Source organism: Natrix helvetica, assembly GCF_964273705.1.
Source record: "Natrix helvetica genome assembly, chromosome: 1".
Taxonomy (NCBI): domain Eukaryota; kingdom Metazoa; phylum Chordata; class Lepidosauria; order Squamata; family Natricidae; genus Natrix; species Natrix helvetica.
Window position 1 is genome coordinate 351,257 of NC_138548.1, and position 24,642 is coordinate 375,898.

At 59.2% G+C, this 24,642-nt stretch overlaps 1 protein-coding gene across 1 annotated transcript; it reads left to right on the forward strand.

Moving 5' to 3' along the window:
* The first annotated feature begins 120 nt into the window (after window positions 1–120).
* On the forward strand, window positions 121–24,151 carry MAP1S (microtubule associated protein 1S). The gene is made up of 7 exons (XM_081945156.1): window positions 121–354; window positions 11,478–11,579; window positions 16,651–16,733; window positions 17,318–17,458; window positions 18,093–21,249; window positions 21,659–21,873; window positions 22,724–24,151. The coding sequence occupies exons 1-7, from the start codon at window positions 165–167 to the stop codon at window positions 22,877–22,879; spliced, it is 4,044 nt and encodes a 1,347-aa protein (XP_081801282.1). The 5' UTR covers window positions 121–164; the 3' UTR covers window positions 22,880–24,151.
* The last annotated feature ends 491 nt before the right edge of the window (window positions 24,152–24,642 follow it).

Genomic DNA, 24,642 nt, shown 5'->3' on the forward strand with positions numbered 1-24,642 from the left:
CCCCCTCCGGCTCCCAGCGGCGGCCTCCCCGTGGCCATGCCCAGCCACCCCTCTCGCTCTCGCTGATTGGCGGGCGGCGGCGCAGGGGGCGGGGCCCGTGCGAGGGCGCTGGCGGGGCCGACGGGTGGGCGGGGCCAACGGACGCCTCCGAGGCGCCAACCAAGATGGCGGCGGCTGTGGCGGCCGGAGGCGGCGGCGGCGGCGTCCGGGGCAGCCTCTCCATGGGCCCCGTCGCGGCTGCTGCCCCCGCCCCGCCGGCGCCGTCCCCGGAGCGCTTCTCGCTGGTGGTGGTCTTCGGCGCCGGGGGTGGCCGTCCGGGGCTGCGCAGGGCGGTGCTGGCGGCCGTCAGAGCCGGTGAGGGGGCGCCGGAAGTGGGGGGAGGGGCGCGGACGAGGGGAGGCTTCGGAGTCGGGGCGCCCTTCCGCCGCCGCTCCCCTCCAAACTCCCCGCGGCGGAGGGCAGAGGAGGAGCGGCGCCGGCGGAGGCCCCGGGGCGGGAGGGAGGAGAGCAGCAGCGGGACCCCGGCCTCCTTCCAGGGGGGTGGGTGGGCAGGCAGAGCGGGTGAGGGGCCCAGGGGGAGCTCATGGGCGGGGGAGGAGGGAGCCCCGGGCTTCTCCGAGGGGCGCCCTGCCTTCCTGGGCTGCGAGGGGCTCCTGGGGGGGGGAGGTGGGCATTCCCCCCCCCCACATACACAGAGGTCTAGCGGACAAAGGGCCGAGCGTGGCGCGGGGGGGGGAGGAGGCGGAAGCCCCCCCACCTCTCTCCCGCCCTGGGGGCTGCTTCGGTCGCGAGGGACTCGGCAGTGGCTGGGAGGAGGGGGGCGGGGGTCTTCCTCGCCAGAGCTGCGGAGGGGGCTGTGGCGGAGCAGCCGGGGTCATCCGAGGTCACTCCTTGTGCCCCCTCCCCCACCTCCTCGGCCTGCTCCCCCAACCCCCCCCCCCCCGATGTGGCCCTCAAGAGGGGCCGGAGCTGCAGGGGCAACGGAGGCTGGGAGATGTGGCTTTTCTGCCTCTTTTTCTGTCCAGCTGCTCCGGATTTATGTCCCAGGCGTCCTCACGGAAGCCTTTTGGTTTTGTGGGCCCCTCGGAGACCCTGAGGATTGGGGGCCTTCCGCAGTTTAAGTAATAAACAGCAAAGGGCGTCGATTTCCTGAACTTCCCGCCAGGATTTGGGGTCTGTCTCCCTGATACTCCCCCGTAGTTTGGCTGGAGGCAGAGACCAGCCAGCGTCTCCCGGGTAGAAGGAGCCCTTTTGAGGGTGCAAAGGAGGACCGAGGAGAGGCCTGGCGGGGCTTCCTGCAAGGAAGCCAGCTGGACGCAGAGAATAAAGAGCAGTTGGAGCCGGAGGAAGTTGAGGTCAGAACCGCCTTTGCCATTCCTGGCCCCACTGCCTGATCTCATTTCTGTGTGATGCGTGGATGTCACAATGCCCGGGTTCCCCGGAGGGGCGGAGGGGAAAGGCTTGAGCTTCATGGGGGCCTCCAAGCATCCCCCTTTCCTATTGGAAGGCCGCAGGAGTTGCCTTTCTTGGCCATTTAGAGTGCTGGGAAAGCCGTTGCTTTCTCCGTTTTTAAAAAAGGAAGAGTACTTTTTGGGTGGGAAAAAAGAAGAGATCGCGTGTTGCTCAGGACCTCTGAACGAGAAGGTCCTCTGGGGAATACGGGGCTGCCCCCCTCCAATTCCCAGCTCTTCTGCGTGTTGGGGGAGGCTGCTTCAGCTCGTGGGGCTCTCCTGGCCATTGGTTGACTTTCCTTGTTTGTGGCGGCCCCACCGGTCCTCTTCGCTGCAATAGCGTTTGGGGAAGAGGGCAGCACCAGGGCCTTGGCCTTGGTTGGGATGGTGACCTGTCCTTGAAGCGGTGGTCTGCTTGGACCTTCTCCTGGCCTCCTGCTGGGGCCACATACAGAAGCCCTTTCTGCCGGGACTCCCAGCCCAGCAGCCGGAAGAGGGGCACGATGCCAGCCAAGTAAAACTAGCGGCCGGGTGGTTCTTAGAGGAGAGCCTGGCAACACCTTTCCTTCTGGGATTGTTTTCAAGGCAGCAAATTGCTCCCAATTGCTGCTTTCCTGCCCCGAGGAGAGGGAGGCTCCCCGAGCTGGAAGTCTGCTTTTGTTTTCCCCTCTGCACCTGAGTCACCTTGGCAGGCCAGGAGCCAGGGCCGGGTGCGCACCTGTTGGGAACGCGCCTCTTCTGCGGAGGGGATGGGAGCCTTGCTCTCACCTCTTGCCAGGGAGATGCCGTCGGTTGTGGCTTCGGGTTCTCCTTGGGGTTTGGAGTGGCCTGGCTTTTCCTTTGCTGAAGAAAGTGGGGGGGGGAGTTTCTCTCAGCCGAGGAAGAGGAACGGAAGGCGAGTAGTGGCCTCTTGCTTTGCTCAGGGTGGACTTTGTGCAGGGCCCTTGCAGCCACTGTTAGAACCACCAATTCCTCCAGCCTCTTCCGAAGAAGACAAGAGCTGTCCAGGGCAGGCTGTGGGGATGGAGGTGGGAGGGAGGGTGGGTGCATGAAGTGGAGGGGTGGGCCAGCGGAAGCCCCTTGCAAAAGGGAAGAGGAGCCTGGCATTCCTCTCCCTTGAAAGGCATCTGGAGCCGGGGTGGCTAGAAGGCTGCCGGGTTCGGGTTCCGGTCCTCAAGGGAGCAGCTGCTCTTTGATCTCCGTCCGGGGCAGCAGCTGCTTAGGCTGCCTTGGCGGCTGGGCCTCTCGCTCTGCTCCTAATCCCAAAGGCCCATCTCTGTCCGGCCGGTCTTAGGCTGGCATCAAGCTCTGCGGGAATAAAAAGTGGTTAAAGTGCCTGCTGGATGCCTCAAGGGAGCCGCTTCTCTCTCTTCCTTCAGGGGTTCTCTTAAGGTCCTGACTGAGCTCCCGGGCGCCTTTCCTGCTCCTCCCTCCCTCTAGCTGGGCCAGGGCGGCTTCTGGAAGGGAAGGGAGGGCCCCACAGCTGGTGGGACAGGGAGGTCCTCTCGAAGGACTCCTCGGGGGGGGGGGGGGATGCATTGCCCTCCCAAAAGCGGTGGACATGGGGCTCCTTGTGGGAAAGGGGCAGCCTTGTTGATGGCAGATGGAGGCTGACGTTAGGTGAGTGTCTCAGCCACTCTTGGCCTGTTATTCTGAGTACCTTTGGGCTCACCACCTCCCTGCCCTGAAGCAGTCACTGTGGAACTGGCCCCGTAGTAGAGGTGCAGGCCCGGAGCCTCTTGACGGGTGGGGGGTGTTCTGCTGGAAGGGGACAGGCATAAGACCTCCAGGCAAGGGACCCTCTTTGGGCTCGGGGAAGGCCATTGTGGTTTGTGGGCGCTTGTGCCCGGATGCCGGCAGCTGGATCCCTCCGCAGTCTGCCGGGAGCTCAGCAACAAGAGGGTTCTGCAGGGAAGCATGGGCCATATTCGGTCATCCTTGCCAGAGGAAACAAGGAAGGTGGGACTGCCTTGATACTCAGGCTAGAAAACAGGAGACGGTGAGTTCTAGTCCCACCTGAGGCACAAAGCTAGCTGGGTGACCTTAGGCCAGACAGTCTCTCTCAGCCCCCGGAGGAAAGCAATGGCAGAGACCTTCCAAAGTCTTACCAAGAATACTGCCGGGACTAATTCAGGCAGTTGCCAGGAGACGAGACGGACTGGAAAGGTCAAAAGGCCCAAGCAGAGGAGGACCCACCATGACAGTCCCAGGGAAGGGAAGGGAAGGAGGATTCAGGGCCTGAGCCGGTGAAGCTCCCCCAGGGCAGCCGGGAGGTCCTCGAATGCTTCTCTCTCCCAGTTTCTGGAGCTCCCGGTGGGCGTGTTCAGCTGGAGAAAGGAGCCTAACCCTAACCCCGGGCCAGCTCTCCTAAGCCTGGAGAGGCCTTGAGCGGCCATGGTGTCATTTGGAGATACAGAGCTGAGCTGCTCTCTTCCTTCTCCTCGGGCTTCTTTTAGGAATTTCTCTCCAAGCCCTTTTCTTTTAGGGTTCCTTTTATTGCTGAAATCTTCTCACCGTTTCCTTAAAGGAGGTGAAAAGGGTCCCTGGGCAAGCGTTGCTTCTATCTGTCCTATTTTCAAGCCTTTGTTCCACCTGTTTCCCTACACATTAATGCATAACCTGGTCAAGAGAAGTCTTGTCAGCCTAGCCAGGAAAGGTCAGATGAAAAGCAGTGGGCCCCTCCCACCCAGCTCCTGTGGGTGACCCCAAATGCACCAGCACAGCATGCCTCATCAAAGAGCCGGGTGGTGCAGTGGTTAGAGGGCAGTACTGCAAGCTACTTCTGGCTGCCTGCAATTTCGTCAGTTCCAATCTCACCAGGCACAAGGTTGACTCAGCCTTCCATCCTTCTGAGGTGGGTAACATGAGGACCCAGATTGTTGGGGGCAAGAGGCTGACTCTGTAAACCGCTTAGAGAGGGCTGTAAAGCGCTGTGGAGCGGTATATAAGTGCTATTGCTATCATTCAATTGAAAGGGTAGCAGGGACCCCAATATACAACGTAGAGAAAGAAGTTGCAAAAAAGGCTTGGACCTCCCAAGGGGGTGGGGGATATTCTCTCAATTCCCCACTGCAATCCCTCCAGAGAACAAAAGGCGTAAAAATGGAAGATGATGAAATGACGGTTTCATTCGATGTCCCAGCACTCTTTACGTCTCTAGATCCAGAAGTAGTGACAGATGCCACGGCCGCACCACCACACAACAGCTCCCCAGGGCAGCAAGTGCATTGAGGCCGAAATCATGGCCCCCATCGGCCTCCCGTCCTCTACGTTTCCTGGACAAATGCACCCACAAATCCGAGGGACGCCCCTGTTGTCACCACTCTTGGGACTCACAGCTGTGACTCTAATGCACCCTCTGGAAGCCCCCGTGCTCCCTGGCGCACAACCAAAAGCCTGGTGGGCCTGGTGTGTAGACCACACCTTGGTCCTAACAAGAAAGGCAGCTAGGAAAGACCCTGGAAACCGTCAACAATCTCTTCAAAGGAATAAAATTGACAGAAGGAGAAGGAAGTGAGACGCTGCCTTCCTGGATAGCCTCACCTGTAGAGGGAATAACGGCACACTAGAAACCCAAGTTTATTAAAAATCAACCCACAAGTGCTCCATTGTCAGAGTAACAACCAAACTTCCCAGAGCCCAAATGCACCACAGCAACCCACTGCAACACCAGAAAGAGGAAACCGACTGTCTATGTGACAACACAATGGATACCTACGCAACTGTATCAAAAAGTGCCTGGCTACTCAACCCCCCCCCCCTCCCCTGCACAATGAACACAAGTGATGAGAAGGATAAGATGTCCAGGTGTCGGAAACGGCCAACAGCCGGTTACAACCACATGGCCTCACTGCGGCACACACACAGCAGCTAAAGCCCCCCAAAAGCCCCCGAAGGAAGCCGAAACACCCAGCAGCCCAGCAGAAGGGAAAACAGGAGTCACGCACAGCGTAAAGACTGTAACGGTCACTACGTGGGACCCATGGAAGGCTGGAGAGGTGCATCCATGGGCACCAACTGTTTAATCTTACAACAGGTGGACAGACTCAGTCACAGTGTCTAGACTGGGTCCAGGAGAATTTGCTGGGGCCACTCACTGCGGGACAAGAGTTACATTAACATCAAAGGAAGGGTGGAAGAGGATCATTCAAGAAAGGATGCCAAAGAATGAAATGGGAATGGCAAAAGTTAAAAATAACTTTTATTTATTTTAAATAATTAAACAGAATTGTTAAATTATCCTGTAGCAAGTTCTGCGGCAAGTTGGCCACGGCAAGTTGCCCCATTCTCTCCAGGACCAGCTAAATAAAAAATTCCTGGAAGCTTGGTATTCAGACAAATTAGCTATCAACAGGCACCCAGAGATAAGTCACGTTTGCAGACCTTTGACAAGAGAAAATAGAAAAGCTAAGACGGGAACAAAAAGAGGACAACCTGTCCTCTCCCACGTTCAGAGAAAGCAGGGATTTCCACCAGACAAATGATCAAGCAGAAAACAACGCCATAATCCAGGAGCTACGATTCGCAATGAGCCAGATTCTTTTCAAAACACTGGAGCTTCCTTTCACCTCAGATGGATAAACACGTTTTCCAAACGCCTGCCTGTTGCACTTGAGGTTTGGCTTAAGAGGCAGAAGCTAGGGATAAGAATGACTCCGAGCAACTGAGCTGCTGCTTTATACGCTGCCCTGGTTCCAGGCGGTTTTTTGCCTTGGGCTAAGTGCAGAGGACAGGAAAAGCTAAGCGATAAAGGGGCTTCTTTCGTACAGTGGATTCCGACAGCCTTGGGGAGAGGCGGGAGGCCGTGTGGTGTTGCAGCAACATCTTCCTGTTGCGTTGTCAGCCTGCAGCTTTTTAAATATTTAGAAGTCTTTAAGAAGATGTTGGATAGCCATTTGTCTGGAACGGTATAGGGTTTCCTGCCTAGGCAGGGGGTTGGACTAGAAGACCTCCAAGGTCCCTTCCAACTCTACTATTGTATTATTGTATTGTAAATATGCTCTGTGGCCTAAATGCAAACGTCCTTTCCTTTGCTTCCTGGATTAGGAGTTTGGCTGGGCTTTGAGAGGGTGACGTTATGTTACCACTCAGACCAGGGGTGTCCAAACTTGGGAACTTTAAGACTTGTGGACTTCAACTCCCAGCTGGCTGGGGAATTCTGGGAGTTGAAGTCCACAAGTCTTAAAGTTCCCAAGTTTGGACACCCCTGACTCAGACGGGTGGCTCTTTTTTAGCCTCCCCCAGGTACGGTTTCTAGTCATGGAGTAAACTGAGCTTAAGCCCAGTCTCCTCTGGGTTTCCTTTTGCTGGCTGCGTAGGCAGGCCCCAGGCAGGCCCTTGGTAGGCCTTGCTTTCTGGGTAGGCTGCTGCTTGGTAAAGATGGGCAGAATTGCAGGCCCCCCTCAACCCCTCCCCCCTCTTTCTGGGAAAGGGCTGCCTGGCACCTCCAGACTCGGCTGAACGACCGGGGTGTTTTTCTGGGCTTCGGGCTGGGCTAGGGTCACAGGGGCCCTTCTTCCTTTGTCCGCCTTGACCGCGTTTGGCCATCCCAGGTCAGTCCCCTGCTGGGATTTGGCCCTGACGGTGCCGCTCAGAGTGGATTCATCCCACCTCCAGTCCGGCAGATGGTGCTCGGGGGACCAGTCCTGTCCAGAAGCAGCCTTGACATGGCTAATACGTTTAAAGGCTACCTGTCTCAGGGACTTGCTAGAATGAAACTGGCGAAGAAGGGGTGTGCGTGTGTGTGTGTGTTCTGAGGCTCTTTTTCCTTGCTTGACCACTCCAAGCCTCGGGGGTTGAGGAGGCCTGAGGGGCTGATTCAAGGGCCCATGCTGGGAGAGGGATCAGCTCCTCAGGCCTCCTCAACCCCGAGGCTTGGGGTGGTCCAGCAAGGACAAAGAGCCTCAGGCACACCTAAGGCCAGTTTTTATTTTTTATCTGCTGACTTCACACCCCATCCTTTTATTCTGGCAAGTCCCTGAGGCAGCTGGCCTTCCCAGTATCCCTGAAACAGGGCTAAAGACGCAGGGAGGGGGCAGCCAGTGGTCACCCTGGCAACCTCCGGCCTCTCCCCCAGGCTTGGCTCCCCTCCGAGATAGGATCCGCCCCCTTCGTCCTGTTCCGCTGGAATGACCTGGCTGGACTTGGGGGCTTCTGCTCCGATGGACATTTGGGGCAGCCCCCTCAGGGTTTCCAGCCGCAGGGCTGCAGTGCAGAATCGGGTCACGGGTTCTGCAGCACTAAGATTAGTTCCTCCGTTGCGTGTGTGCCGTCCCCCCCCCCCCCCCCGATCAGGCCACATGCCCTTCGTGCTTTTCTTCCAGGCCTTCTCAGGCGGGCGGAGGAAAATGCGTGGCCCTGAATGGGCGCCTGCCTGCCAGCCCGCCTGCTTTTTGTATGTAGAGCTTTGCCTTCACGATGGCTCTGGATGCCGGGCAGTTTGGCTCTCTCTGGAGCAGCCACGGTTATGCCGTGTTACGTGATCAAATCACGCAGGCAGTGGAGGGGCCTGGGGAAACTCCCATCCACCTCCTGGGCCTTTCCATTGCGAGGGAGCCCACAGCGAGTGGCTCCAGAACGGGCTGGGGGCTTCCCAGGGTCTGCGTTGCAACTTGGGGACGTCGGCTGCCTTTTCCGCTGAGCTTCGGCTTTGGGAGGAGCTGACGGGTGGAGCGGAGAAGCTGCCCCCCCCTTGCCCTGAGCGTACGGAGCCTTTGCGGACAGGCCTTCGGTGCGCAGGGTGAGGGGGGGGGTTCTTGGGGGCCTAAGCAGAGGCACCCACTGGAGTCCACAGCCCTGCCTGACCTTGCCAGAAATGTTCAAAGACCTGGCACGTGTTTGAAAAGACTCCTTTTGAATCGGAAAATTTAAAAAGCTTTAAGGGAATGTGGAATTCCCCCATTGGAATTAGGAAAAAATATCTGGGTTTCCTTTTTTCTCACTGTTTTTTTCAAATTGTGAGAAGTGATACTTTTTCTGTTGGACTGCAGTCCCCCCGGAGAGACTTCCTGGTCCTCTGCAACGTCTCACGGAGGCCGCAAAGGAACCAAAGTCAAGGAGTGGCTGCTGTGCTGGAGCAGGCCTTCTCCCTGGGACGGATGGACGGGAGAAGCGCTTCCCTTTTTCTGCTCTGCTTCCTCCGCCCAGGAACCAGTTCCTTTTCCTTTGAGAGCCCCCACCCCCCGTGGTCCGTCCGGACTTTCCTGTCCCCGGGGCATCTGAGGCTGCTCTGAGAACAGAGTTTGGAACCTCTGCGCTTCCTCCATTCAAAAGAGGCCAAAGAAGCCTCAAAAGCTTTGGTAAAAGTGGTGGCCTCCGCAGTATTTCAGGTAGCTATAGCCGTGGGAGGTCACAGGCAGCATGCCCCCCCCTCTGTCCCCCCAGCTTTTAAATCAACCCCCCACCCAGGAGGTGAGGAGGCCCCTTGCGGGGCAGCTGGAGGGATGGGAATGTGTGCTAGTTATTGCTCATTTGGGTTGAGGAATTTCTTTTTCCTTTATTGAGTTGTTTTTGAGTTGTATTCTGGTTTTTTTTGGGGGGGGGAGGGTCTGCACCAAGGGAGGCTCATTCAGTTTAATCGTACACATGTGCATTGATAATAAAGGTGTGATTTGATTTGTCTGCTCGTCTTAGAGACCCTCTGCTGTTCATTGCAAGCGACAGGGAACAGTATCGAGACGGTTTCATCTGGAAGGAGCCCCAGAGGCCTTCTAGTCCAACCCAAGGCAGGAGCCTTAGGCCAACTGGCACTCAAGTGGTCCCCTCCGAGGGCTCCTTCCTTGTTTTCTTGCAGACCCTTCATTACCCAAGCTAGGTTAACGTCATTGGTTCTCCGGTCTGTTCTTGAAAGCCTCCCGGGAGCCCATGCTGCACCTGCCTCAATGTGGGGGCCTCAGGGGGCTTTGTTCCAGAGCAGACGTCCACATTTGCCCCTAGAAGTGTGGTACCAGGGAAGCCTGTAGGGTGGGGAAGCCCCCAAGGATGCCTTTGTGCTGCAGTTGCAAAGGCCGTTAATTCTGGAGATCGGGATTTCTTTACTTTTTTTAAAAAAAAATGCGCTGGATTTGAAGTCATCGCAGCCATCTTCTTTGATGGTTTAAAAGAGTTGCAAATATCCCATTTTTTTTAGTTTTCATTCTTTTCTCCTTTTTTGGTGAAACACCAAAAAGGATAAACTAGTGACTATGCAGCAAAAAACCTGCATATGTTACAGTGGTTAAACAGAATAAAGGAGAAAAAATATAGCTGTCTAGCGTCATCATAAGATTCCGGTCCTGAAACACACCATTATATCTTGCCTAATTCGACCCCGTTGCTCAACTCATTTTAGGATATAAAGCTGTGTTGCTAACCCAGCACACCTGGCTTCCATCAAGTGTCATCCCATCCGTCCAGATCAAGCCAGAGCCCTCTCCTGCCGCCTCCGCCTCTTTCCCTGCTCCGCCCTTTCTCTGCCTAAACATGCGCAGAGGCAAAGCCAAAAGGGAGCCAAGGCCGGACCCCCGGGACAAACCACGGGAGATGAGAGAAGCCCCCCATTTTTTGTGATTCTAAAATGCGGGAAAAGGTCCTCGACTTACAGCCGTCCACCTAGCGACTGTTCTAAGTCGCAGCAGCCCTGGAGAAATGGACTTGGGGCTGCTTTTCACACAGCCGTTGCAGCCTCCCCACGGCCCCCGGCACATATTTATGACGGATGCTGTGTCCCGGGGTCGTAGAGTGGAGGACTGCCTGTGCACCCTCTTCTCCGTTGCATAGAGGAGGGGATCCCTGCGGTCTGCTCCAATGCGGCGCCTCTTCTGCGAAGGCCCCCCGGACGCTCAGGGCAGGTTCCGGTCACCCAGGCTGCCAGGTGGCTGAGAGCCTCACCTCAAAGCCCTTAAAGCCACCCTGCTGCCTTGGTCTTTGTCCCTGGTTTGCCCCGGGCTTCCTCCTCCTGCAGCAAACCCTCTCCTCCTTTCTGGCCAAATTCAGATGGTGGGTCGGGACCAGTTTCCCACCTGCTGCTTCCCGAAACTTTGAACGGGCTCTGAATGCCGGTTCTCGGGCCCCCCTTTCCCGGATGGGCGTGGCTTGCGCTTCGTGGGTCATTGTCCCTCCGTGAGCGTATTTGGGGTGGAGCTCCTCTGCTGGGGCGGAGAAGAAGGGAGCTGCGGGGGGGGGGGGGATGGACGGACTGGATAGGCTGCTTCCTTCCCATGGGGGGCTGCGCTGGTGGGGCCCTGGAGAGCTGGCTGCCTTTGGTCGGCCTGAGCAGCCAAGGGCCTCTGAGAACCAGAGCTGCCAGCATGCTGGCCTTCAGTTGCAGCCTTTGCCGCGTGGTTTATGGGCCTGGGTTGCTCCCAGGTGGGGCTGGGAGTCTGGGCCTGGGTGGGAGCAGCCCCCCCCCTCCCCGCTTCAGGGCAGAGCGAATGCCTCAGTGTGGTCTGGAGGTCTCGGAGGGTAGTGGGCGGAGTCAGCCTATCGTTGGTCTTTGCATGGCACGAAGAGGCCAGGGACTCCCTGAGCTCAGGCCGGTCTTTGGGTCCAGAACCTGGGAGAGAGAAGCGCCTGGCCTGGAAGCTTGTTAGGAAACGGGTGTCCACAAGGCCCAGGGAGGGAGCCCAGCGGGTGGTGGTTGTGGCCCAGAAACATGGCTTGCTCCTTGCCCTGATGTGCTGGGCTTAGAATCATGCCTGCCTGCCTGCCGGTCTTTGGGCTTCCTCTGATCCCTTCAGCCCACCTCATTTCTCTGGAATTGGGGATGGAGTGGGGGGGTGGGGTGGGGGTGGAAAGCCATCTGCCCAGCAGGGTTACGAAACACCTGGCCCAGCAAGGCCCCATTGGCCGCCTCCATCATTTCAGGGTGAACCTTTGGGGGAAGGGGAGCGCAGTCTCAGCCAGAGGGGCCGGGGAGGGGGCGCCTGCCTTGGGGCTGCAGCAATCTCCACAGACACCCCCTTGGTCCACAGGTTGGAGTTTCGGGTGGGTAACGCTTTATGTGCCACAGAGTGATTCTTAGGGATCTCCCTGATCTCCCTCTGGCAGGGATCCGTTCTTGGGATATCGACCTGACCGCCTGCAACCTTGACCAGCAGCTCAAGCTCTTCGTCTCACGCCACTCTGCGACTTTTTCGGCTATAGTGAAAGGTAAGGAAACGGCTGAGCAGCTGCTGCTCCTCGGGGCTTCCTGCCAAGCAGCCTCGGAGGCCCTGCCAGAGGTCGCCCTGACCAGGGACTTGAGGACAGGAGAGTTGGAATGGACCTTGGAGGTCTTCTAGTCCAATCCCCTGCTCTGGCAGGAGTCCTTATTCCACCCCAGACAAATGGCTGCACAATCCCTTCTTAAAACATGAAAAACGGTTGCTGGAACTGCGTATGTCTAATCTGATGAAAAGAAGTGTTCCGCTATCTCAAGGGCTGCACCAAAGAAGAGGCAGTCAAGCTAAGGGAAACTAAAGGCAAAGAAGAAACAGAGTATTATTTAATATGGGACTTATGGTACAATTGGTTAGATAATAGATGCAAAGATTAGAACAAGCCAGAAATAAATACAGGTATAAAGCTACACTATATTGCCAAAATGGGAGTGAGGCTATTCTGCAAAGCACCAGAGGGCAGGACAAGAAGCAACGGGTGGAAACTAATCAAAGAGAGAAGCAACTTAGAACTGAGGAGAAATTTCCTGACAGTGAGGACAATTAATCGGTGGGACAGAAGTTGCCTCCAGAAGTTGTGAATTCTCCCAACACTGGAAGTTTTTAAGAAGAGGTTGGAGAGCCATCTGTCTGAAGTGGTGTTGGTTTTCCTGCCTTGGACTAAAAGATCTTAAAAGGTCCCCTCCAACTGTGTTATTCTAAAAGCCTCCAGTGATGGAGCACCCAAACCTTTGGGGGGAAGCCAGTCCACCAGTTAATCATTCTCAGTGTCAGGAAATTTCTCCTTAGTTTTTGGTTGATTCTTTCCTTGATTGGTTCCCATCCGTTGCTTCTTGCCGCTGCCCTCTTCTGCCTTGATGCTGGCATGGGCAGATAGGGGGAGTGGCACTGGTGCAAGCTGGGTATGGGGCAGGGCTTGAAAACCTTCATCTGGACTAAGTCTGGAGCCTTGTCCTTTCCGCCCCCCCTCCCTCCGTGGCCCCCTCAATCATCTGTTCTGTCTGTTTGAGTTTGGGTGTGCCCGAGCCAACTGTCCCACGGGTGTCCGTCTGGGGATGTGCTGTAGCTCTTCCTCTAGCGTGTCTTTGTCTTTTCATTTCTCTCTTAAAAATAATCAAAGATGCTAAACATGAAATTCAGAAGAAAATTCAGAGAAAACAAATGGAAGAAGAAGATAGAAAGGGCAAGGAAAGAAAGAAAGAAAGAAGAAAGAGAAAAGAGTAATAGTTAAGGAAGTGATTTCCTGGTTTCATCACAACAATTCATCACTAGGGCAAACTTAATATTTCTCCCCCACTAATAAGGTGGTCTGCATATATGTATATGTATATGTACGTGTACATGTATATGTGTTGTATTTGTACTGATAAATAAATAAAGGGAGACTAGTATAGATCTATTTCGAGCTAATTAGCTCTCATCAGCTAGCCATACCTTTACTGGGATTTGAACCCGGGCTGTATTATATCTTAGGCAGGAGTCTTAGCCACTAAGCCACAGGCTCTCCTCCTTATCAGTTGAGCCAGGGAAATAGGTATGTACTTGTGTTACAACCCCTGGTATGCCTAAGATATAATACAGCCCAGGTTCAAATCCCAGTAAGGGTATGGCTAGCTGATGAGGGTGTGATGAGCCGAAGGACAGAAAGTGGGAGTAGTGACCTTCCTCCCATATTTAGGCATACCAGGGGTTGTAACACAAATACATATATGTATATATATGTCTATAGGTCTATATGTCTATATTTTCTTATAGCCCACCCCTCATCCATTTGCAAATCCACACATCCCAAACCCCCGTAAAGACCCAAACCTTCCCATCATGCCTTGTTTTAACCCTGGCTAAGCCAGGCCCCACTCTTCACCCCATTACCCAACATTTTGTCCAAGGTGAAGAATTCTTATTCTGCAGTTGAAAAATGAGAATCAGACTTTGTTTCTTTTCATTTCTTGCCTGGTCGCCTTTAGTGTCTAATTTCTCAAGTGTATTTATTTATTAAATTTTTATTCCACCTTCTCCTCTACAAGGTGACTCCGGGTGGCTTTGTTTGAAAGGTTTGAATATCAGTTCTTAAACTAAACGATATTTGCACAAAGGTATTGTTCGTTAATGTAATTTCTCCCCAAAGCTTTTAACAAAAACCTTTAAGGTTCCAAATTTTTATGGCCCCTTAGTCCATTTTTTTTCTTTCTTAAATTCTTTCTTTGTTTTTTCCCCCTCTTTGTTTCTGTTTCTTAAAGTTATGGTAAACTTTACTTTTGTTCGAGAGCAGAGAGAAACTCCCCAGGGGACTTTTCAGATCTCTTAATATCCTCCATATAGTTAAATAGGGGAATTCCAGGAGTCACGAGGAAGCATGGTTAGTGACCTCGGGCTCCTTTGGAAGACTCCGCCACAACTGAGAGCATGAAGATTCCCTTCATTTCTCCGTCTTCAGATCTGTGGGCAAACACCGTCCTGCTGCCTCCTTGTGAGGAGCTGCCTTTGGGCACATAAGTGGTCGGCCCCCTGTCCTCTCATCACCCAGAGAGGTCCTGCAGGACGGGGGGGGGGGGGCTCTCTGGCCCTTCAGCGCTTGCTGTGGGCGTCTCTGCTCGATTGAAGACGGGTCAGTTGGCCATTCTGCGCCTGGAAGCAACCGATGTCTTTGTATGGGTGTCCGTCTGTGCCTGTGAAATCTTTCGGCTGGTTCCCTTTGCCTGCCTCTCTTTGGGGCCGCCTCTTCTCTCCTGCCCTCCCGCCCTTTAGCGGGGAAAGATGCAGTTCCATCTGGGCCCAACCTGCCCCTCAAGGGGGCTGCGGAGGGGAGGGGGAGAGGGAGGTGGCCAAGGAAGGGCTCCCTTCCTCCTCCTGCCCGGTTGTCCTGTGCTGGGGGTGGTCTGGTGGGGGGTCCCACGAGGCAAAGGAAGAGCAGCACTCGGTGTTGGGTGCCTCCTGTGCAGCTGTGGCTTGGGTGGCGTTGCCTGCTCCTCTTCCACACTGACACTTTTTGTGGGTTTGGGCTCTTTTGGTTCTTGTTTATCAAGTTAGCTTTCTGCATTGTTGCTCTGTACCTCCCCCCCCCCCCTCCAAGTTCCACCTAGGGTGCCCCCCTCTTCCCTCCCCGTCAGCCGATCTCTGAGCACCGGGAGCAGGGCTTTTCCCACGCCAGCTGCCTTCGTTTAGCCCCCCACATCTCCTGGGGGGGGGGAGCCCTGGCTCCTTTGTCCTGGGGTTGCTTGCCTGGAGTGGGTCCCATCTGTTCTCCGGACCCTCTTTATTTTGGACAGGAAGGCAGGGGTGGTGGCGGGAGGGCCCGTGGGCTCTTCTCCCCTGTCTGACCTGGACCACTTCCTCCCGGAGGCCCAGCATGCTCCCCAGAGACCGGGATCTGGGCAAGGGCAAGCGGGGTGGGGCGGCCAGTGCGGCTGCCCCGTGTCCCTGCCATTGGCCCCTGGGTTAATCCCATACGGGGTGACGTTTGGGGCCTCCCTCCCTCCCTCTTCCTTCAGACAGGGGCCCCTCTCCTCCCGTCCCCTGTCCCGGATCTCCTGCTCTCTGGAGGAGCAGCTGCCTGCCTGCCTGCCTGCCTGGGAGGGAGGGAACCTGGGCTACAGCAGAAGGCCAGCGCAGGCCCTGGCGGCCCCCGAACGGTTGGGGGATCCTGTCCTTGGCTGTAGGGCCGGCAGCCTCTGCTTTCTGTGAATGGTCCCCGGGAGTCAGGCCCCTCTCCCCCTCTTGTGCCAGCAGCAGCAGCAGCAGCAGCAGCAGCCCTTCTCTGCCAGCCTCACCCGGCCCCTGTGGCCCACCATAGCCTGGGCAGAGGGCACAGACTGCAGAACCCCCGGCCCCAGTGAGGCCCCCTCGGCTGGGGGGCTGCTTCTCCCTTCAGGCCTCTTGAGATCCTGGCGTTGTCTGGCTTTGGCCTGTCAGTGGCCTCCAAAGAGCCACCGAAGAATGGCTTCCTTGACTTAGCCTCAGCCCCTCCCTAACCCTAACCCTCCCTACCCTCCACCCCCCCACCCCACCCCCCTCCAGGGCATGGCTGGCCTTTGCCCCCAAAAGCAAACTTTTCTTTAAGGGAGAAACAAATTGGCTTTGTGGGGAGCTTTCGGCCCCTCCCTGGTCAGCATCTTACATAGAATAGCCATCTGTTCTTTCTGGGACCTCCCTCCCTCTCTCTTCCCTCCCTCCCTCCCTCCCTCCCTCCCTCCCTCCTTATAAGACTCTTTTGCTGATCAAAGTCACTGCATAAGCTCGAATTCAAGTAATGGGATGATACTTTACTTTTACAGATGTTTAGCATGTCCTTCTAGTGAAGCGATCTGAGTTTTCAGTCTTCCTCTCCTAGGAAAATGCTCTGAATATCAGCAAGAGTGATGTGTGATGAGCCAAGCAGCCGGAATTAAGCTTCCCGTCCTGGCCATCCCAGAAGGGTTGGGAACTCAGTGCTGGAATGGTTCGGGTTTTGAGCTCCACAACAGACTCTCAGAGGAACAGGAACCGTGGGGGGGGGGGGGGGCAACTTTCAAGGGTTGTTTTGTCCCCGCTTCCACCCGCAGCTTCATCTTGCAGGGGGAGGGGGGGGGGCAGAAGCAGAGATGGGGAAGCCGCAAAGAGCTCAGGACCGTTTGCCTCTGGCAGCCGTGAGCTTCTTCGGCCACTCCCGGGGGACCCCCGGTGGAAAGGAAGGCGGGCAGGCGGGCTCCCCTCCCCTCCTGTGGGGCCTGCCTGCCTGCCTAGTGGACACAACCTGCCCGCCAACCGGCTCCTCTGGCTTACAGGGTCCTCTCAGCAGGTCACCCCAGCTGAAGTGAGGCTCTCGGCTGTTGGGGTTCAGGGCCTTGGGAGGGTGATTCGGGGGGATGCCTCGCTTGGGGCAGGAATGAAAGAGCCGGCCTCCTTCCGGGAATTGCAGTTGAGCTTTTCTCAGGCCTTCTGGGGTCCTTCCTCGCTCCCACCCAGGGTGCCCCACTCTGTCTGCTGTGGGGTGACTCTACTGGGCAGGCCGGGCTTCTGCCTCGGGTCCTCCCCTCCTTTCAAGGCCCTCTTCACCTCCTCCTCCTCCTCCTCCTCCTCCGCAGGTCAGCGTGCCCTCCACCATCGTGGGGATGTGCTGGAGACCTTAGTGCTGCTGAACCCTTCAGACAAATCCATCTGTGACGAGGTGAGTCTCCCTGGGGCAGAGCACAGGCCGGGGGGACCCCGGACCCACAGCCTTTGAGGGGCGCTCTGCCTCCGCAGAGGGCTTGGGATGGAGGCCTGGAAGGAGGCCTGAGCAGGAGGGCTCTGTGGCTGCCGAAGGGGAAGCGGGGAAGCTCCCCAGAAGGGCCCTTGGGGAGGATCAGCCGCATGGCCTCCCTCGGGCCATTTCCTCATGGCCTCCCCTCCCCCCCTCTTTCTCGCCTGGCAGAGGGGGAGTCCTAAGGACGGGGGTCACCCTCCCCCCAGCCTGGCTCCTCAGGGTGTGAGGAGGAGCCTGGCAACTCCAACCCCTCCCGGCAAGGCTGGCGGCGTTCCCCACCACTATGGACAGAGCACTTGCTCAAGCCCCCCCTTCCCCCGCCCCCCCAAATTCAGCGAATGAAGTGGGCAAAGCCAAACCCTACCCAGGACTCCTGGGGCCTCTTTCGGATGAGCGGCTGCCAGGAAGAGCCGGGCTGCTCCGGTTGAGGCCCGGTGCTTCAGGGCTACGGAGGGAGGGGGCTTCTCCGCTTGCCCCATTTCCCCTCCCTTTCTCTCCCTCTGCAGCTCCGCAACCTGATCACCGACCCTTCGCGTCACAAGCTGCTGATCTTTGCCGGGCCCTGCATTGAGGAGACAGGGGAGCTGGTGCTGCAGATGGGCTCCTTCTCCTTGAGAGACTTCATCCAGGTCTTTGCGGATAAAGAGGTGCGGGTGCCGGTCGGGGCAGCCAGGAGGACAAGGAGGGGGGGGGGGGGGCTGGCTGGTTCCGGAGCAGGATGCCACCAGGAAGTGGGGCTGGTGGGGAAGGCAGGCTGAGCCGGGGAAGGCAGCCGGTGAGACTGGCTCTCCGCTGCTCAGCACCTCTTGGATGAGAATGCCCAAAGCAAAGCGAAGGGCACCTGGCCAATGGCACTGGGGCTGCAGGGGGGGCTGGGGAGCCATTAGAAAGGGGCAAGAGAGAAGATTGGGGCAAAGCCCCCTGAAGACCCTGAGGGGGCTCTTTATCCTCCAGAAGGGAAAAGGGGGGGCTTGGTGGGTGTATCGGCTCCGCCCTCTTCTCTCCCCAGGCGGCCTGGTGCCGCAAGGTCCCCAAGTGCCTGCCCCAGACCACCGCCCTGTGTCCCAAAGCAGTGGAAGAGAGCCCCCCAGGTGAACGTAGGGTTGAAGGGGGGAGAACCAGGCTCCAAGGGCCCCTGAGCTTTCCCTCCTCCGTTCACCCCTTGTGTGAGGAAGAGGGGCCCCACGAAGTAGGCGCTGTTCAGAGAGAGGCCTCTTTGGGGAGGGGGTTTCAACTCCCTCTTCCCCTGACTCCCTCCCTCCCTCCCTCCTCGTCTTCCAGGTTGGGGAGCTGCTCAGCTCGGCCGACCCCTCTGCCAAGGCCAGCCTGACCGTGATCTGCCCAGACTTTGGGGAGTGGAAGGACCCCCGGCTCAGCCAGCACAACCTCCTGGACTTCATCGACCTGCACTTCAACCCCGGCTGCGTTCTGCCCCAGATGGAGGGCTTGCAGGAGTTCACGGAGTACCTTTCGGAGTCTCTGGAGCCCCCCTCCCCCTTCGACCTCCTGGAGCCTCCCAGCACGGTGGGCTTCCTGAAGCTCTCCAAGCCCTGCTGCTACATCTTCCCTGGGGGGCGAGGCGACTCAGCCTTCTTCGCGGTCAACGGCTTCAACCTCCTGGTGAACGGGGGCTCCAACCCCCGCTCCTCCTTCTGGAAACTGGTGCGCCACCTGGACCGCATCGACTCCGTCTTGGTGACCCACGTGGGGACCGACAGCCTGCCTGGCGTCAACAGCCTGCTCCAGCGGAAGCTGGCCGAGATGGAGGAGGACCCTTGTTCCCGGGGGCCCCAGGGGGACGACTGGGTGAAGAACCTCATCTCCCCAGAGCTGGGGGTGGTCTTCCTCAACGCCTCGGAGAAGCTGAGGGAGATAGAGGGGGATTCCGGCCTCTTGAAGAGCTGCGACGAGGCCAGCCTGACCCTGCGGTACCTGCACAAACTGGGCATTCGGCCCAAGGCGCTTGCCAGGGAAGCCGCTCCCAGGACGGAGCCCACCATCCTCTTCCAGAAGATGGGCGTGGGGCGCCTGGAGATGTACGTGCTGCACCCGGTGAAGGGCAGCCGGGAGCTGGACTTCCTGATGCAGCAGTGGAGCGGGAACGGGCCCCCCAAAGGGCTGGAGCTGCCCCTGCAGTGCCTGACCTCCATCTGCGCCCTCCTCGTCTGGCACCCGGTCAGCCCCACGGAGAAGATCGTCCGGGTCTTGTTCCCCGGCTGCACCCCCCAGGCCAGGATCTTGGAAGGGCTGGAGAAGGTCAAGCACTTGGAGTTCCTCAAGCACCCGGTGGTCACCCAGAAGGACGTGGACTCTCCCTCCCCGGCGCACGCCAAGCGCAAGGGGACGGGGAGTCAGGAGAGCGTCAGGTCCGGCTCTCGGCTCAGCCTGACCGAATCCAAGGAGAAGAAGGAGCCGAAGCCGGCCGGGGCCAGGGACCGGCCCAGGGCGCCTAGCGAGGCCTCCAAGGGCAGCCTTGAGGAGGAGAAGGCCAGGAGGACCCAGCCGAAGACGGAGCCCTCGGCGGAGAAGAGGAGGCAGGATGCCAGGCCCAAGCAGCCGAAGGAGAAGCCCCCGGGGGCCAGGAAAGAGGCTCCTCAGGAGAAGGAGGGGCCCCGGAAAGAGGGGAGGCTGCCCAGGAGGGAGCCGGCCAAGAGGGAGGGGAAGCCGGAGGACAAGGCAGCCAAGCCGCCCACCAGGGAGCTGCGGAGGATGCCAAGCGCAGAGATGAAAAGGCCGCCCACCAAAGCGGGCACTTTCAAAAAGGCAGTCCCTGCTCCCAAAAAAGAGCTGGAGAGGCCGAAGAGCAGGTTGCTGAAGGAAGCCCCACCCGGGAAGCCCCCCAGCGGCACCAAAGGCGGCCTCTCGGAGGGCTCTAAGCCCCCCGCCTCATCCTCAGAGAAGGACGGGCAGGAGAAGCTGCGCGGGGCCCCCCGCCAGGCGGGGATGGCAGGGCAGGGGCCGGGTCAGCCTGTCTCCCTGGCCGAGAGCCAGCTGAGGCCTCCCCCGCTGGGCAGCGTGGACCGCCAAGGGAACGACCCGCGGCCCGCCCAGAACGGCTTAGGCACAGAGGGGGCCCCAGAGAGCCCTCAGCCTTTCCGGCATCTGGAAGCCGGCTCGCCTTTGAAGTGGATCGGGCCCCCCTCCCCACTGGTCAGGACTCCCAAGGGGGACCAAAGCGTCCACCTGGAACTCTCCCCGACTGACCTTCAGCCCCGGCTCAACCACTGCCCAGATGTGGAGGACGCCGGCGGCAGCTCCGAAGAAAAGACCCTGGAGATGATGTCCCCAGCCAGCGCAGGGCGCACGTCTTCCCACCACTCCCCCATGGAGGACGTGGCCATGGAGGAGGAGGAGGAGGAGCCTGTGGCCCTTGGCAATCCCTGGAGGCCCGATGGCGCCGTCCCTGGCCCCCGAGCCTCGCACGACAACTCCAGCTCTTCCCAGGAGAAGCCCCCCAGCTGCCTCTCCCCGAGCCTCTTCCGCGATGACCTCCACGACATCTCCCCCACGCTCACCACGCCCTCGCTGCCCGCCGAAGTGGGCTCCCCCCACTCCACCGAGGTGGACGAGTCGCTCTCGATCTCCTTCGAGCAGCTCCTTCCCCCTGTGAGCGAGTTCCCCCAGGAGGAAGGAGAGGGCATGCAGGCTGGAGGGCTCACCCCAGACCCCGAGCCCGCCTTAGGGAAGGGCGGGATGTCCCTGCCCATCCTCTCCTGCCACCCCCAGCGCCTGGATGGCCGGGTCCTGCCCAGATCCGGCCAGCGGTCGGATTCCCCCCACGACGTGGATCTCTGCCTGGTGTCCCCTTGTGAGTTTGAGCACCCCAAGTCGGACAGGTCCCCATCGGCCAACTTCAGCCCCCGGGACATGTCCAACAGCAGTGACTTCTCCCAGGAGCTGGCCAAGCCCCCCTCGCACAGGAAGGCCCCCCGAGCCCGCCGGCCCCACCCTCTGCTGGACGAGACCCCGCCGACGTCCTTCAGTGAATCGCTCCCCACCCTCTCCGACTCGGATGCCCCGCCTGCCATGGAAGAGTGCCCTTCCCTCACGGCCGATGGCGGGCTGGACTCGGACGATGACCCGGAGAGCCTAGCCCAGGCCCGCGACCCACTCCCGGCCGTCCTGAAGGACCCCTGCCCTCTCCCTGCCCAGCCGGGCATCTGCATGGTGGACCCCGAGAAAGAAGGGGCCACCAAAGCCAAGTGGGCCCCATCGCGGGGGGCTTCGGCCCCTCCCAAAGCAGATGCCCTCAAAGCCGCCGCTTCCAATGCCCGGGCGAAGTCTTCCTCAGCCAGCCTGGGGGAGAGAACCCGGCTGCCGGCCCCCGGCAGAAGCGACCCCCCAAACTCTCGTGCCAGCGGGGACAACCGGCTGGCCTTTGCCCAACGGAACCCAAATGCCCGGCCTCTCTCGGGGGGAGGAAGATCAACCCCAGCAGGTAAGCCTTGCCCTTCCCCACTCAGAGCAGGCCTGCCATGGGTCTGGGCCATGGGGGGCTCAGACTGCTTCTCTGGCAACCGAATGGTCCCCTGCCCTGAGCTGGTCTCGGCCTTGGGCTCATTCCTCGCTTTGGACCTGCAGCTGGACCCAGCCGCCTCGGCCAGGGCCCTTTTTCTAGACTCTGGCCTTCCTTCTGGCCTTCCTCCACCGGTCAGCTGAGGCAGGGCTGGCCGGCTTGCTTGCCTGCCTGCCGTGAAGGCCGGCTTTGGGGGTCCTCCCATAGGAGGGTGGGATGAGGGAGCCAATGGCCGAAGGTCGGGGGTCCCGGGTGGGGTCTGAGGCTCAGCTGGGGGCCTTCCTGGGGCCTGGGCCTTTGCTCCCCCTCCGCCTCTCTCCTTCCTCCGCAGGGGCCCCTCCCGGCCTGCCCCGCTGCCCCGTGTACCTGGAGCTGGCCTACCTGCCAGGCTCGGCCAGCGCCCAGAAGGTGGATGAGGACTTCTTCCGTTGTGTCCGCTCCCAGTGCTACGTCATCAGCGGAGAGGACCACCTGAAGGAGAGCGTCCTGCGCGGCATCCTGGACGCCCTGCTCTCCGGGAAGCAGCACTGGGGCCACGACACCCAGGTGGGCCCCGGAGGAAGCCCCTCTGCCGCCGGGGGTAGGGGAGGGGAGCAGGGAATCAGTCTAACCACGAGGGTCTGCGCCCCTGCTGAGCGCCCCCCTGCCCCGGTCTCCCCCAGGGTCGACCGTTTCCTCCTCCTCCTCTGACTCCCTCTGGGGCAAGAGGAAGGAGCCCGCCCTCTCCCTCCCCCGTGGGGCAGCCCTCCGGATATTGGAAGCGGCTGGCCTTCCTCCCTCTCGTGGGTGGGTGGGTGGGTGGGCACCTGGTCTCCTCGGCCCCTCTTCCCTCCGACTGGGGTCCTTGGAAGGGAGCAAGGAGGTCAGGGGAGGGAGGGGTGTCTGGCCCTGACAGCAGCCCAGAGCCCGGACTGGCTCCTCCCCTTAAGGGACCTTTGGGGTCCATCTGCTGGTCACCCAAGAGACCCAGATCCCTGCCCCCTGTCCAAAGGCAAGAGCGCCAGGTTTCCCCCTGTGGAATTCCTGCCTGGGAGTGGGGGGGGGGGGGGCGAGAGACTCCAATGTTTGATCATTGGGATTTAGAAGACAACACCCCCCCCCTCAAAACTCCAGAAGACCCTCGTCCCCTAGAAGACGGAATAATTTCCCTCTCTCCTCCCGGTCAGAGGCCAGAGAGGAGGGAGCGGGGGGGCCAAGGAGGAGAGCCAGGCTGGGGGGGAGGGGGGTGAAGTGACCGCCTGGTTCTGAGGCTGACCACTTTCCTGCCCAAGCGGAGCCTTGCGAAAGGGGGCAGAGGAGGAGGAGGAGGAGGCCAGCCTCTCCCGGGTGCCCTGGAGGGGAAGTGGGGGCGCAGGGCGAGTGGGGCTGGAGTCAAGTCTCTCTGCCCTCTGCTCAGGTGACCCTCATCCCGACCTTCGACTCGCTGGTCATGCACGAGTGGTACACGGAGACCCTGGAGCGGCAGCAGGAGCTGGGCGTCACCGTCCTGGGCAGCAATAGCACCGTGGCCATGCAGGACGAGACCTTCCCCGCCTGCAAGGTGGAGTTCTGAGCAGGACCCGGACTGAGGCCGGGGGCCCCGCTTCTCCCCCCACCTGGATGGGCCGGCTCCTTCCACAGCTGTGCTTCATATGCCAAAAGAGCCCTCCGCCTTCCGGGGGCTTCTGGGGGGGGGGCACCAGAGGCGCTTTGTGTCTCCCTTTGAGAATTGCAACACCCCCACCCCCTAATTTGTCTGTTTTGTTTGCATGTTGACCCCCACAGCTTCTCCCCAGCCTAGGGAGGGAGGGAGGGAGGGTGGTGGGGGGCCAGGACAGGCCCAGTTGTGGTCCCCCCCCCCCCTTGATGTGGGACTAGGGTCTCCCTGCCTGGAGCAGCCCTTCCTTTGTCTCCGGGAAGAGTCCAGTTGTTCAGGCGGCCGGACAGCATAGGGTCCAGTCAGGGCACCTTGTCCTGGCCCCTCCTGCCCCCTCCCCCCGGGCTGGCTCTGCCTCCCTCTCCCCAGAGACCAGTGGGGTGGCAGGTGATCCTTTCGCCCCCCCAGTGGAGAAGCGAGTGCGATTTTTGGCATCTTTGGGTCTGGCTCTTTCCTGGGGAGGGTGTCAAACATTCCCAGCTGACCCCCCCTCCCCCTCCAGACTTCTACCTCTTTTATGTTCAAAACCTTGGAGGGTCGGGCAGTTTTCCTGAAGGCTTCAGCCACAGAGGCCCAAGTGCAGCCCCCGGTGCCTCCTCCCGGGCCTCTGGGAAGACCCCCCCTCCTTTTAACGTTTGAAGGAAAGTCGGGGGGGGGGAATAAGCCCCTTGCAATGTGACACTAAGTCTTTCGTTTTCTAAGGAAGGAAATGTAGTTTTTTTTAATGCGTTTTATATTTTTTTTCTAAAAAATACCCCCGTCCGAACTGTTACCATTGGAAGGTTTATAATTTATGGGATGGGTTCCTGTGTGGGAGGGAGGGGGTAGGTGGGCCTGCCCCTTTGCTTATCCCACCCCCCCCTCCATATTCCCTCCTGCCTCCGGGGTCAGCCCTGCCTTTTGTGTCCGCATGATGTTTTGGGGAGGGGGACTGTTTTCACCACCTTTGTATGGGTGCCTGGCAGAGGAGGGTGGGGCAAGGGGAGGGCTGGCTGGCTGGCCACCCGGGGGTCCCCCTTCCTCTGGCCTCAGCCGACCTCTCCCAGCTGCAGGGGGGGGGGAAAGGATGTGGTTGTCGTAGCCATTACACAGTTAACCCCGTGATACACAAATGTTACGTGTGTACACGGACAAAATGCACACTTGTGTTGGACTCTATGAAACCATTAAAAGAAGTATGTAGCTCAAGGCGTCTCTCTCCTCTCTCTCTCTTGTGCATCTCCATGCCCCCCCAGGTGCTGCCCGGCCCCCACCGCTTCTCTGCAGGGGAGGGAGGCCGGCTCGTGGCCTTCCTGTGGGGGGGGCAGCACCTGCACACAGACCCTCACCCCCCATTTTGGACCCAGCAGGCGGCTGGGAAACGGCTTTCAGTGCGGCCCCCTCACTGGAAGGCCTGGCTGGCTGGGTGATGCTGTGGGCCTTTGGGATCCTGCTGTGGGGAGGGGGCTGCACATGCGGGTGGCCCTGTGGAGGTCAAGCTGAGCTGTGGGCCACCAGCAGAGCTCCCGGAGATATGGAGGGAGGCTGTGTGCCACCTGGGGGAGAGGACCAGGGAGGGGAGCTGGAGGCCTGGGCATGGAACCCTTGAGGCAGATAATGGGGGGGGGGGGCTCCCCTTGAGGAGGAACTCCCCTTTGGGACCTGCAGCGGAGACTGGCCTCTTCCAGGGTTGGGGGTCA